The following is a 15,253-nucleotide window of genomic DNA, read 5'->3' as shown; positions in this document are numbered from 1 at the left end:
TAACTTTAAAATATTTCAGTCTGCTTGATTGCTCATCAACATCCATGCGACTACCTGTTGTAGGACAAAATTTTAATTGTAAAGGTCATCTACTGCACATAAAATTTCATACTTGGATATGTAATACATGTAAAACATGTTGCAATCAGGTTACAAATGCTGACAGTATGCAACAAGCTGTCAATTTTACTGTTGCAATTTGGAGTGTCAAGGCCAAATGCAGGATGTTTTATGAGGTATTCTAAGTATAAACCGATCTAATATGGTTGTTATGGCTGTCATGTCTTGTAATAAAAACTGATGACCTTTGTATTGCTGAATTATTCTTCCATTGCTCAAGACATTTATAAATATTTCAGAGAAGATGATTAAAGTTTTAATGCAGTTCATGACAAAATTCAGAAAAATGAGCTTTCTCCCACTACCTTAAGAAAACATGAACTCCAATCTCCTAAGGATGAAGGTGGCTTGGAGGTGTATTGGAGAGCAGTCAGCAACTTTTAAAACCCTGTCAGAAATACAGATAAGTTATACATTTCTTGCAATAAGGGAAATGTTGCTTTTTATTGCCATATTCTAATGCTGATACAAAGACGACATTCCCCATTTTTCTGAAAAATACATTTTTTCCAGGAAAATATGGACCAGAAAACCATAGAGGGCCTCTCAAGTGTTTCATAATGCCAACAGTGACAATATTAAAAAAATCTAGGCAGTGGACCACAAGATATAGACGATATTCCTTTATTCATTTAATTGTCATAAGCTGATTTATATTATTCACAATGGCTCAAGAAGTATATTTTCCTTCATGCTCAAGTCTCAAACAACAGGCCAATGATGGTAATTCTGACCTCCGAAACCAAAGAAACAGAAAATAAATAATTTTGAGAAGATGAATAAACACGGTTCCCATGCATAAAAATAAATTCATTTCCAGGTTTTTTTTCAGGATGAAATTACTTTTTCAAGGTTCACAAATGACCATTACTGAATGGAATTAAAGAACAGTTCTGATTATAAAGCATTCATTTTCTAAATCTAAATAAGTTTCTCTATCAAGGCTCTCCATAAACATCAAAGTCAGAAAAGACAATCATGTACAAAACCACAAAATGTATAACAAGAAACAAGTTTGAAAATATTCCTATAAACTGGCATGTAAAGTCATTTCAATGTACAGAATAAAAATTCCAACTTTATTTTGCTGCATTGTGTTTTGTTTTGTACCTTTAAATCTAAAGAATTTTAAAGCAATATAAGCATCTCATAGAAAGTAGCATTTCCTATTACAGCATTTTTAAAAAACCCACAATAAATGCAAATAATTAGAATCTTGTCTTGCAACGAAAAGAGTTTGACCCTGAATTTATCTGCGCCAATAAAATCCCAAACAAGATTTTTCAAACAACCTAATCTCCTTAAGACAATCTGGCTAAAAATCCATTATTTCAAAAAGATTAATTTAAATTTGACAAAAGACCGTCAAAATTATATACTGTTGCATAAACAAGGACTGAATTTTCTGTAAAATCAACTTGTCTTTCTGTAATTTGTTAAACCAGTACCCAAACATGTATTGATACGGGGGGTTCTTATAGTGTTTTTATATGTAATACAAGGGACAACAGTTTCTCATTTCAGCTCTGAGATTCAACAACTTGGACTACAACGAACAGCAGTCGGTTTTCTAGTCCCAGTTTCCATCCGAATATTCCCACCCACGTTTTCACATTTGGACATTTATGTTGGGGCACTGGGTCATTGCAACTGCATATTGAAAATCTGCAGACACAGTGCAGTAGCGACATATGGTTGTCTCATCGACGGGGCTAAAAAAAATTAAACTTATTGCAACTCTAACCAGCATGAAATCGATAGGAAAATAATTTGTCTCAGAAATGGCAAGTATTATAATCGTTATGTCATTAATCCACTGACAGACAAGACGAAACTATGGTGCAGATGAAACCTGACCCAGTACTCCCCATTTGCATTACTAGTCACACAACTTCACAAATCTCAAATGACGACTTAGGAAGTACAATTGTCACGTGATATCAACAAACTCATTTATAATGTTGTTGTACAGAAATTCAATTATATTAAATTAAAGTCAGATACTTGTAGTAAAAACCAGCAATCTGGCCAGTCTTATTTATCAAGCAGAGAGCACATTTCATCAACAATGCAGTATTATCTCGTCTTTCAGCAGATTAAAGACGATTTTAATGCTCACAATTTCTGAGAAAATAAGTAATTTTTCTGGATGAAATCAAATTATTCGAGGTTCATTTAGGACCATTACTTTTGTTTTAGGAAGTCTACCTTTTCAAAATCAAAACTTCAAATTTTAATACTCAAACAGCTGAATTAGACATGATCATGTACTAAACCACAATATACAAAACATGTGGTACTATTAAAAAATCATCAATTTGCATGCAACGAATTTTATTTTACAAAATAAACATGGAAATATTACTCTGCTTAACATCACAGTTCACTAAAGTTTTTTTTTTAAAGAAAAGGATTGTTTTAAACTCAGTTGAGAAGTCCTTGAAATTTAAGCACTTTTCTATAAAAGGAACAGAACTTTTCTTTTAAAAAATCCAGTCAACACCTGATACTTGTCACAACACTACTCATATTCCAACCAAAATGCAATGAGCACAGGACATCTAGTTACTAAGATGGCTGTCAACCTGACATCTTCAATCTTAACATACTCATATTTTAGTATCAAGTCAAGTGCTGTGTAAAAAGCAAAATTTCATTTCCAAGATGTTCTGGATTGACAAGTAGTCAAAATAGGTAGAAGTAATTAATAACATAGCTGTCGAGCCATTCTGACCTTCAAAACTTGTAGGAAAAAGACACATTCTCAAGGTGCAAATCTGCATCAACTCAGTCCAGGGATCAGTAAGTAGTCAAATTTTCCTTTGCACAGCCAAGAGAATGAGTTGTTTTTCATAGCCCTGTTCACATCTAGTCAGTGTAAACTTTCAATGTAATCCAAGCACTGTGTATTTTATGCAATAAATGTCAAGGTCACCTAGACTGTTATTCTGCACTGAAAACTACCCAAACTGTTGAAAGATTTCTACATATTCAGCACTTTTTGATAGTAGAGTTCATAAAGGTAAAATGAGGTGGCCAAAGGTTTATTGCTGATGATAATGGTTAATGTGTACTCATTGCCAACTACCAAATAATAAGTAATAAAATAATGTCAAATTTACAGATCCAATGAGAAATGGCGGAATATAAGCATTAGTATTTTGCTCCAAAAACATTCACAAAGCTCACAATTATATGAACAATTTAAGGACTTCCCAAGATCACAAACTATTATACCTCATTACTTTTCTTCTGATTTCCTGGTGGTGTTAAAACCCTGTTAAGTAACGCTACAATGTTTTGCTTGTTGAAATAAATGTCCAAGACATAAGCATAAATGAAAACAAAAAATTTACTATATTTAACAAACCTTGTGATTTTCAAAGCATCTCATGAACTGATGAGCAGTGACGCAGTTTGGACAAAGGAAATTGGCACAGTCACTGCAACGAGCAACTGCCTTTTCTTTAGCCTTGCAGCTGGTACAAATGATTTGCATGTCCTCAATTGCTGACATTTCCACAAGGTCAACCACCACATACTCAGTCGTGAGTGCCTCAACCCCTTCAGAGGGCACTTTTGTCTCCTGTTTACAGATCGGACATTCAATAACTGAGACCTTTTCTCTGCCTAGATCTTTCTGTACCACCATTTTTTCCACACACGTTTGACAGAAGACATGAAGGCAAGTCATAACCTTTGCATTCTTGAGCTTTTCTTCACACTGACTGCATGTGTGCTCTTCCTTGTGAGAGGGAGATGAACCGTCAGATTCAAATCCTTCCTGCAATTCCTCACTTGACATTGCTGCTTGTAATTTCTATCAATTATTTTTATCTGCTTTTGAAGAATAAATTATTCTGCAAAAAAGAAAATAGACAAAAACCTTGCTTTAAAAAAGATTTTGTGGATCTTCACCTAATTATAGCATCTTAATTGCACAATGGGGACAGCCATTTCTATTCCCCTAAAGCCAGAAAACTAACTGAAGCATGAGAACATGGATGACTTGCAAAGAGCAAACAGCTCGACAATATATAGGCTCAAAGGAATACACTCGACTTGCAAGATACCAAGGATGTGTGTGTGCATGTCAGACCTGCCAACAATGATGAGTCCGTCTCAGTAAAGCAGCCGATATTCTTCAGTAAGACTGACCAGTTTTCAGTAAGGTATAACAAAATATCAGTAACTGCTATTGTAAAGCTGGAAAACTTGAAAAGTTTGATGCATCAACTATAAACATTATGTTCAACTGAGAAGTTTGTAAAGTATGTGTAGACATCACTAACCACTAGTACAGTTGCACAAACTTAAGTTCCCAACCCTATGCAACTCAATCACTTGCTGATATCTCTCATCTTAACATAATTCTTGGATATTCTTTACCAATGCACATAACGAAAGCAATCCTATCTCACACCACGAGACATACTCAAATTGGCACATGATGACCAATAAACGTAATTGTGTCCTTTCCAGCTTTTATTCACAAGAATATGAATACTTTTTTATTCTTCTGTGTTGATTATGAACACTTTTCTATATGCTTATTTCCCCTTCTGTCTTATGCATCGCATTCTGGATGCCATTTTTAAAAATTATATAATCAACAGTTTCATCATGCAGATGCTTCTCATGAACAGGTGCAATCTAAAGCATAAGGGGGTACTGCTGTAAAGTTTGTCTGGTTCCCTGACTAATTTCACTATTTCTAAGATGAAGCCAGGATCCAAATAAAACATGGATGAGCCAATTATCCGATTTTTCGACAACATGCATTTTCCCGTTTTTTTTTCCCTGTATGCAGTAAGATCATATTTCAAAGATAATTTTCATAAGACTTATGGCAAAATCATGAGTTGGCAGTTCTGGTGTGTGTGTGTCAGGATGAGAACTGACCATAACCGTAGCTTTCTAAATGACAAGTTTCCAGGCTATTTCCAGGAAGAAACTTACTTTTTTCAAGATTCACATATAACCAATATGGAATGGAACAGAAGAACATTTTAGCTTATAAAACATGAATTTTTTAAAATCAAATCATCAGCCTGATATATAACCATGCATTAAACCACAAAATGTTATCATAAAATAGGAAAAAAGTTTGATTTCTGTACGTTCATATAAATTGGCATGTAAGGTCACCTACAATTAACGGAACAAAAATCGCAACTTTGCTGGGAAGCTTATGTTGTAAAGTGTTAAGAGTAAACAATAACATGAACATATTAGTTTTGTTTCATTTCAAACCTTAAATTTTATAGAAATCAGAACAGTCAACTGCAGATCAAGACCAATATGCATGTTAAACAAAGTAAACATTTCTGATCACAGTATAAAGAAAGCAATGCAACGCATTTAAAACCTTATCTTATAAAGAAAAAAGTTTAAACATTGGATAAATATGTGCCAAAAAAAACCCCCAAAATAACAAGATTTTTCAAACGTAAATACAGGTAAACAAAGATGCTTTAGTTAATGACCTAACTACAAACAGGCCGATTTCACTTTTGACAAAAAGATCTTCAAAATTATATACTACCATACAATTAATGATTGAATTTTCTGAAAAATCTGCATTCAGTGTTTTCCCTTTATGCACATTTGTGCGCAAGGGACGTACACAAAAGAAAATTGATGCACATGTTTTGTTGCAGTGTTTTTTTATATGCAAAGGATTCGCATAATGTGATCAAGATTTATTTAATAACCAATGCTTTGGATGAGGAATGGCATCTTGTTTACTTGGAGCATCGGCATAGACTAGCATAGGCAATGTTATTATGGAGTAACTTCCCTATCTCTCGTGAGCTCTCACACGATTTCCATCGAAATTTAATGAAAAGTGGAGGAAATAATTCCCTTGACTGGAATATGGCACATCCATTAGGATTACTGGTGCGACTTCTGATCAAGTGATTGCAAAAGTGAATAATCCTTTCACGACAGGGTTTAAGAATATTAAAAAAATCTGTCCTCGTTTTCCACAAGATATGTGGATAACAAATTATAACGCAAGAAATTCTTTCACAACAAAGATATCAGTAAACTTGCCAAGACAAATGCATTATTTGGATTGCAAAGTCAGGGGGTCATTGCAGATTTTGTTGGTTGTTAACTTTGCTGCAATAAAATAAAGATCTTAAAGTTCAAGTGTAACTTATTAGAAAGAAGATGACTCATTAGCCTCCTTGATTTTTGGATAAACGTGTTCTAGGATGAAGTACAATGAAACCGAAGATAGTACATATTTTATGACAGGCAGTAAATTAACTGCCATTTGGTTAAAAAGATTTATTTGACTTTTTGTATTGACTTATATATAATGTGTTGGTCTATAATATTGCTTCAGAAAGAATATAAGGAGACTTAAAAGTACGACTTTAAAAGAAAAATGGACTAATAAAATTCTTTGAATGGACAATGCATTTGTTTGTTACTTGTGCATGTTGGTTTATTTGTATGTTTAGAGAGAATGAGAGAGAATGTTGTGCAAGTCACAATATCCCATTTCAAGCTGAAAAAGTATGGGTCAGATATAAATTTGTCAGTACATTTTTGAAGCCCCCATTTTTTATTTGACCCCCAATTCTGACACCAATATTTTTTTTAACTCCTAATTTTATACCCTTAGGGGATACGCTGTACATGTCTGCTTGTAATGAGTTAAACTAGTCCCCAAACTTGAATTTATAATCACTGGGGATAAAACCATTTCTTGATATATACACACTTGACAACCATGACAAGACAGTCTCAGTAAAGTAGTAAATTTTTAAGTGACCAGTATCCATACGGTTTAATAAAGTATCATAAACTGCTATTGTAAAGATGAAAAACATTTAAAAGTTTGGTATTCAAAACATGCAGTGAAGGTGAACATCATAGTACACAAAGACCTTATTTATCACTAGTACATTTGCAAAAACTTCAGTTCCAAACCTCATGCAGCTGAATGGCTTGTTTCTATCTCTAAACTGCACGTAATTCTTGGAATTTTTTTCCCCCATTTCACATGACCGCATTCGTATCTTCCCTGGGTTCATACTGAACTCTGAATGATAAATTCAAAGACTTTTCCCAAACTTTCGAAGGCTACAAACAGAGATTTCCAAGACTTATTTTCGCTAACATTTTGTATACAGGTTATATGAGAAAACAACGAATGCAAAATACTACACTACAATATTGTTTAATGACGAAATTCAAACCTTAATTAACTTCCTTAAATTGCTTTATAATGATCTTGAAGATAGGTTAACATTCACTGTTATTTCAGAAATATGCAACTTATACATCAGGTTTAATACAAAATAGTTCTCTTAACCCTTCAGTTATGACTACCGCATGTAAGCGTCGCCCATATATGCAGTGAAGATAAGCCTCGTTTACTACCCAAAGCTGCGAACCTTCTGGGCTCACAATTAGTGAAAATTGGGATAAAAAGTCGTGAATTTGGACATGAATTAGTGAAAAATACCATGATGATAACTCCATCCACTCTGACCGTCAATACTACACTATATCAAGATCGCAATATAAAACTAAAACACTACATATATGCAGAAATATTTATTTATCAAGACATGATACTGTAGCTTGCAGGTCTTCCGCCAAGATGAAATCTTTAAATTCTTAATTTTCCCAACTTCTGCGCGTTTTTTTTTGCAACCAATGTGCTTCCTCACATCGTCTCTGCGATGGCACATTGAGTGCAAAAAGCATGTTTAATGGCAGAATGCATGTCCAATTTTTGATATATTCCAAATTAAACTTCACTTTTTGAGCAATACAATTCTTTTTCCTTGGTGGTGAAGACATTTTCAAGATCTTACATGCGATGCTGAACGGTAACTCAAATCAGTGTTGGTGACGCATGCGAGAAGCAAAATTTCTGTTAGGCCCCAGTTTCTCTCGATAGCATTTGTAAATCTACTCTTATACATATAGATTAAAATAGGCTAAAATGTTAGCTACTGGGCCAACTGTACTAATCAGCTGTAGATCTACTAATATTGTGACCAGCAGTACCAGACCATTTTGGCAACTGCGAATATCATGAATAGCGCTTAACGGGAAATCGGTCATTTTATTAAAGATGTAAAACAATTGAGAATTCGTGAATTTTTGGCTTGCTTCGTGAATCAGAATTAATGAAAAAGTTGTGAAATTCACGCCAAATTCGTGACTATGCCAGTGTTGCTTATGTGCGTAAAATTCAGTAGTATTCAAAACCCGTGTCGCATCTATGCAGACGTGACTGCTATGTTAAATAAACGATTTGTTGAAAGTATAGAAGTTTACATATTTTTGATTATCATAACCAATGTGGACTGTTACTCAACATTTTGATACATGTGTGAGAGCTGAGAGGTCAAATTTAGACACATTGTAAGAGGTTTTCTGCACTTTATGAAACACATGTAGTTGAGATAAACAAAGATGGATTCAGATGAACCACTTTAAAGGGTTCAGTGCAAGCAATATTAACCCTTTACCTCATACAGCATAGTGACAAAGTGCAGCACGCTATAAATAGAACACCTGTTACCTAGCAGACCGCATCCGCATAGGCATGCCTGTGAATTGTTAAGCAATGTAGTGGTGTTACGTTTAACAGCAGTTTTAACCATTTTACGTTTTAGGTAGACATCTATTACATATGGAAAAATTGAAGAGTAAAGTCCGATTGTTATAGCTGTGTACTTATTTTTCACGGAAGAATATTCTATGTGCTTCAAAATCTTGAGAGAACTCGTTCACCGTCATGTCCGTGAGGCCGCGTGACCGACCGTAGCTGCCATTTCCCATACTCGAAATTTACATGTGTTTCATCTGCGTCTACATCACTAAGTCATCTGAATTTGATAATCAATAAAAACTAATTGCTGCTTACATAAATATCAGAGCCTTTACCTTAGTTACTGAATCTTTCGTGGTTGTGATTCTACTCGTGAAAACTTCGTACGTACTGAATGAAATCCGCGGCTGCCATTTTGGAGAGTGGAGATTACGACCCAGTTACTTTAAATAGCAGATATCGACCAGTGCATGAATAGCAACCACGTAATCTGATGTAATTGTCATTCGCAGAAATGAATGTAGTATGTAATAAGGGGGTTTTCCCCGAAGGTGGCGCTACGAAAACTAGCTCAAAAAATGGCTGTTGTTTACAGCAGGCGTCAAAAGGCGCTTCTATGCGAATCTTGCAGAGGCGTCAAAAGGCGCTTCCATGCGAATGGAGTAGAGGCGTCCAAAGACGCCTGTATGAGGTAAAGGGTTAAAGAGTTTAATGGATCATTCTTAGAAAATGGATCAGATACTGAAGGTTTAAGGCAATGGCCATGACGGTTCCCAAAACATGGGAGATGCAAGATGTGTGTTAGGGAAGGTAGGAGACGTGAAGTTATCATAGGGTCCAAACAATGCAAAGTACATTTGTGTGTGGATAATGACTGCTTTGAGAGGTACCACTCACCTTTTTAATTAGAGTGGATTTAATTCCAGCTAATGCATGTCACAATTTTGCCAATGTAGTACAAAAGTTAAGGTAGTGGTCACAGATATTGTTTGCCTTAACCCTTTACCTCATGCAACCATCTTTGGACGCCTCTACAAAAGTCGCATCGAAGCGCCTTTTGATGACTCTACAAAGTCACATGGAAGCGCCTTTTGACATCGGCTGTAAACATCAGCCATTTTAAGCAGGTTTTCGTAGCGACGCCTTCGGGGAAAACCCCTTATTAGATACTACATTCATTTCTGCGAATGACAATTACGTCAGATCACGTGGTCACTGTTTATGTACTGGTCGAGATCTGCTATTTAAAGTAACTGGGTCGTAATCTCCACTCTCCAAAATGGCAGTCGCAGATTTCATTCAATACTTACGAAGTTTTCACGATTAGAATCACAACTATGAAAGATTCAATAACCTAGGTACAGGCTCTGATATTAATGTAGGCAGCAATTAGTTTTTATAAATTATCAAATTCAGATGAGTTAGTGATGTAGACAGAGATGAAAAACCTGTAAATTTCAAGTACAGTAAAACCTGTCACAAGCGACCTCTGCTATGAGCGACCACCTGTCATTTCCGACCGCAATCGTAATGTACGGATCGATTTTACTATATAAAAGTTCTGTTATGAACGACCACCTGCTGAACGCGACCAGCGACCACGATTTCTTGGCAAAATATGCATTTTGACACTGCTATGAACGACCGCATCCCAAAAAAAAACAGATTGTCACCAATGACCTTAACTTAATCCTTTGTAAACACTACAGCTCGGGATAAATGTAGTATGCAAACAAAGTGCACATTAAATAACACTATAGTTGAACAACGATATATCGAGATAAACACCTCTAACCATCATTTAATCCTTTGTAACAGAGACTGCATAAATAGTAAAGATTGCTCTATAAAGTATTTAAAAAGAATTTGTCTTGCTACAGTACCAGTTTTGTGAAATTTACAACTCTAGCATACGGTGTCCTTTGTAAACTGCAGTAAACCAGACTAAAGTACATGTCACTAACCGCCATTGTAGTGCCGAAGTCATGTGAATAGCCAGTAAGAGTAACATCAAAGGGAGTAATGATGGATATACGCAATTTAGAGGTTCACATTTTTTCTTTATCTTTATGAAAACTCACAAAACGCCGGTAGTCATTATGTCCCAGTGAGAAATCGTTTGAAAGGGCTTCAGTGTAGGTTTGAGTACATCATTTGTCTTTCCAGTTAATCCATAATGCCTGGAGGGTAAATGAGCTCATTGTCTTTAATACTAGTAAGTGAGAATCATTTCCGGATTTTTTTAAAATTATTTTTTATTTCTTTTGTTAGTGTTTCACCAAGCCACCATCTGTTTACCTGGGTGCAGGGTGCTTTGTTTATCGAGCTATTAACGCTGTTGATTTAAACTTCGTCTCAGAATAAATATATTGTTTCTTGAGTTAATTATGTCTTTTGGTTTCATTCATTGGTACATAATATATATTTATTCCACATTTCCCCAAAACCTGATCAAAATCGATAGTCTTTATAACGTCAACCCTAATAACAATGGCAGAACCTCCGCTGAAAAAAAGAAAAATTTTAACACTGGAAGGATTAATGTCATTGAAAGAAATGAAAAAGGGGAGACTGCTCGCAAAATAGCAGTCAGCCTAAGCGCCGGTAAAAGGCAAGTTCAAAATGTAATCAAAGACAAGGAGTCCATTAGAAACAAATGGCAGAAAGGTGCACAAGCACATAGGAAATATGCCACGGCACAACGGACAGTTTACAGAGATCTGAACGAAAAGGCAATAATTGTCTCAGCAGATCTGAATTATGATGACTCTGCTGCATCAAACAGATGGCTGGAGAGCTTCAAAAATAGATACAATATCACAGCAAGTGTGCTCAGTGGAGAATCAGCTGATGTGAATTTATAGACAGTTGATGACTGGAAAAAAAAAAGACTACTGACCATCACAGAAGGGTATAACCTATGTGATATTTTTAATGCTGATGAAACAGGACTCTTTTACAGAGGACCCTGACAGGTCCCTAGTGGTGAAAGATGATGTTCGTTTGATAGATGTATATCTTTATTATATAAAGATATTTTGAGAGGAATGCATGCAATATTTAACAAGATTTATGAATAAAGGATATGATACATGTACAGTGAGTATGGGTATTATTTATTTTTCAACAATGCTAACTATTGACCCTGAAAACCAGTCCATTTTCACACACCTCTTATAAGAGACCACCTGTCCTGAGAGACTGCTTTTGGTTGGCAGAAGGGGCGGTCTCTCGTAACAGGTTTTACTGTACGAGAAATGGCAGCTACGGTTGGTCACACGGCCTCACAGACTTGACATTTAATGAGTCCTCTCCAGATTTTAAAGCACATAAATGCTTCCGTGATGAATAATTACACAGCTACAACAATCGGACTTTACTCTTAAATTGTTCCACCTATAATAGATGTGTACCAATAATGTAAAATGGTTGAAATTGCTGTTAAACATAACACACTACATTGCTTAACAGTTCGCAGGCAGGCTATGCGTATGCGGTCGACTAGGTAACGTGTTCTATTTATAGCGTGCTGCACTTTGTCACTATGCTCTGAGGTAAAGGGTTAATGTTAATCCTTATTTCCTGGTGGTGAATAAGGTCTTTGTCTATTAACATGAGACTGAAAATCATTTCAGGGATTCTATTGATAGTGTTAAGTTTGTGATGTTTGTTGGGGGTGTGTTTGTGTTCCCGATGTAACAGTGATTACATCCCAGCCACTAAGACGTTGTCTAGTCAAGTTGGTATGATAGTGTTGCACACTTTATTGTTTTAATCCCTGCGCGTCTTCTTTGAATTAAGCAGGTGATTTTTGTCTCCAAGTAAATGATTCTACTTCTAGAGGAGATAATCTGTTGTTAGTCTTAGAACTGAGCATAGGATTCGGCTAACGTGGGTATGTGAGAAAGCTTGCCAGTAGCTTCTCATGGGTCGGCGGTTCTTCCTCCACCATTAATACTGGCCGCCATGCATAGCCTATCGTGTGCTGGAAAATGGCATTAAACCCAACAACAACTGAGCTCTGGTGATGTTAACACCTAGTACCCTAACTAGATAAATTTCAATGCATGGGGGAAAATAATTATTGTAACTGAAAGAAGTGAAAACTGGCAGACCACAAAATAGTGGTTTAACAGTTGTAATGGAAAATGAGTAACTCGGAAACATTCATAGGATAATACATGTACTTGTGATCCTCAATAAATGCCATTTCAACTTTAATGATACTGGGGTCATGCTAAACTTTAATTTTAGAGAAGTGACTTCTTTTGTGGACAGAACAGGGAGAAGTGAGAGCTTAACCAAGAGAAGTGGACATGAAGCAAGAAACGTGTTCTCTTATTTCAATTATGCCCTCCATTTCCCAGTATCTATATCTGCATTTAATAAAAGACCAGTGAGCGTGCCTGTATGTGCATGTGTAAAGTCTGACCAAAAATGGTTAATTTACATCGAGTTAAGTAGCTTTATGTTCAAATCTGATGATATGGACATGTCAAGCTAAATTATGAACAGGGGAAACAAACACTACCATTTTGCAATTTATATATCAATACAAATAAACTTGTGCTTCAAGCATATGTTAATTTTTTTTACAATAGATGCACATCTTTATTGCAGTAGAAAATTAACCACAGAAAATACAATATTTTAAGAATTATGCATAAATAAAAAAGTGCATGTAAAATAGTGTTGGTGCTTTTCCTCAAGCTCTGCTGAATACCTGTCATCTTACACAAATCAATTATGCAAGACCGCCCCAACTACATTTTTTTTGGGTGTCTGCAACAGGGTTCATCTCTCATGAAAAGTTCTATTGAAATTTGACTGGCTTAAAAAGTCTTGCAATTGTACATTTTAAACATTTCTTTTGCAATCTTCTTAAAATAACTTTTATTCCCTTGTTGTAATTACTGATAAGAATGAATATGGCAATATACTGTAGATAGTTCTATTAAAGTCAGCAAATCCACAAATGAATTAACTTCCTCGTTACCTGCAAATTCATTACAATTGTCTTTACCCACATCATCATATAAACTAGTACAAGTAAACCTTAACATGACAGAAAGAAAAACAGCTGACAATTTGCCATGCCGGTTGCTACTTTTCTGAGAAGCTAAATTAAATTAAATTGGTTATCAGATCATGCTTATCTCCCTTTCTAATCTGCTAATGTCCTTGAACTTTGCAAATATAAACTGCTAAAACAAAATGAAACCAACTCAATTTGCTGCTAGACAAAATACAACGAAAAATGAAATTATCATGTAATATTTATCAATGTATGACTTGCAATGTTTTGTGGTTCATTCATCGTCCAGACGCAAAACCAACTGTAAACGTGTATATTTTCCATATGCACGATAAGGAAGAAAAAAATTTCCAATGGCGACGACTAGGTTGGTGGACTGCTTCCTTCAAATGTTCAAAACAGATTTATTGATCGCCAGACTACTAGAAAATAGCTTTCAAGTTTTCTCTGCCGTCGACATAGTTTCAAATGTTCACGTGCGCAGCACTGCATATGCACGAGAGATAATTCCTGCAAGACAAGATCCACCCCTTTCCCGTCTCCAGGGTAAAATTCTCGATTTTACTTGCATGCATAGTCTCGCCTGCTATATCATACAGAAAAACACAAAGTTTGGAAAAGGCAAGAATACTGATCATGTAAAACAAAAAAACAAAAAATAAATAAACACTTGCGTCTAACATTTGCTGCATGCAACGCATCTGGAAACGTACAACGTAGTAAGCCTGGCCAAAGAACGCAGAACGAGACTCGTGGATACGCGAAATTAAGGTCATAACATGTCCTGCAAAAAACACACTAGTGCAGAACAAATATCCTCCTTTTAGCATAAACATTACGTCAAAACTAACCTGGAATGCTTTAAGTATTCTCAATGCTATGATATCACCAAAGTATACTCTTATTTTCAAGTCAACCGGACTATAAATGCCACGCATCCAGACGACTTCGCGCCATGTTAATGTGCTGCTACTAATATCTTTCCCACACGAGGTTTTGACCGCACATGCGCGCTCAATATATGGCGGGAAAATAGAATTAAGGGCAAACTCGGCTCCTGCAGTTTTGACAGTATTTTCACCATGCATGTGATGTGATGTGATGTGATTTGGATTTTTAACGTAGCTTTAATAATTTTCCAGTCATATCGCTACGATGTCTGCAATGTGGCAGTTTATAGTGATGTCTAGCACTGCGGCATCATGCCGCAGACATGTAGCATGATGTCCCACCCAGTCACATTATCCTGACACCGGGCCGACCAGTCCTAACACTAACCTCTTAATGCTGAGCGCGAAGCGAAGCAGCTGTTAGTACCATTTTTGTAAGTCTTTGGTATGACTCGGCCGAGGATCGAACCCACGACCTCCCGCATCCTTCACCATGCATAGTTTTCAAGTATGGGAATATCTTATAATAATATTAATACAGAAGGTAGTTCGCTTTACCCACGCATTACAGTATCTTTAGCGGCCGAAACCTTCGTCTTTTTTTTTTAAAGGTCGGATTGATTT

The 15,253-nt window shown here is 35.8% G+C and overlaps 1 protein-coding gene across 1 annotated transcript in view; it reads right to left on the bottom strand.

The window, feature by feature from the left end:
- LOC149797046 (protein meiotic P26-like) overlaps positions 1-14,700 on the bottom strand; it is an 80,229-nt gene extending 65,529 nt beyond the window's left edge. Inside the window, exons 1-2 of the mRNA XM_089961716.1 lie at positions 14,591-14,700; positions 3,491-3,980 (exon numbers count right to left, since the gene is read on the bottom strand). Of these exons, the coding sequence (XP_089817842.1) occupies positions 3,491-3,925 (435 nt within the window). The 5' untranslated portion in view covers positions 3,926-3,980; positions 14,591-14,700. The remainder of the gene's footprint in view (positions 1-3,490; positions 3,981-14,590) is intronic.
- Between the last annotated feature and the right edge of the window lie 553 nt (positions 14,701-15,253).

This window comes from Sinohyriopsis cumingii, chromosome 6, assembly GCF_028554795.1.
Source record: "Sinohyriopsis cumingii isolate HCF-2022 chromosome 6, ASM2855479v2, whole genome shotgun sequence".
Lineage (NCBI taxonomy): Eukaryota > Metazoa > Mollusca > Bivalvia > Unionida > Unionidae > Sinohyriopsis > Sinohyriopsis cumingii.
Note: the sequence above shows the minus strand (reverse complement) of the source record. Positions and strands in the feature narration are given on the sequence as shown.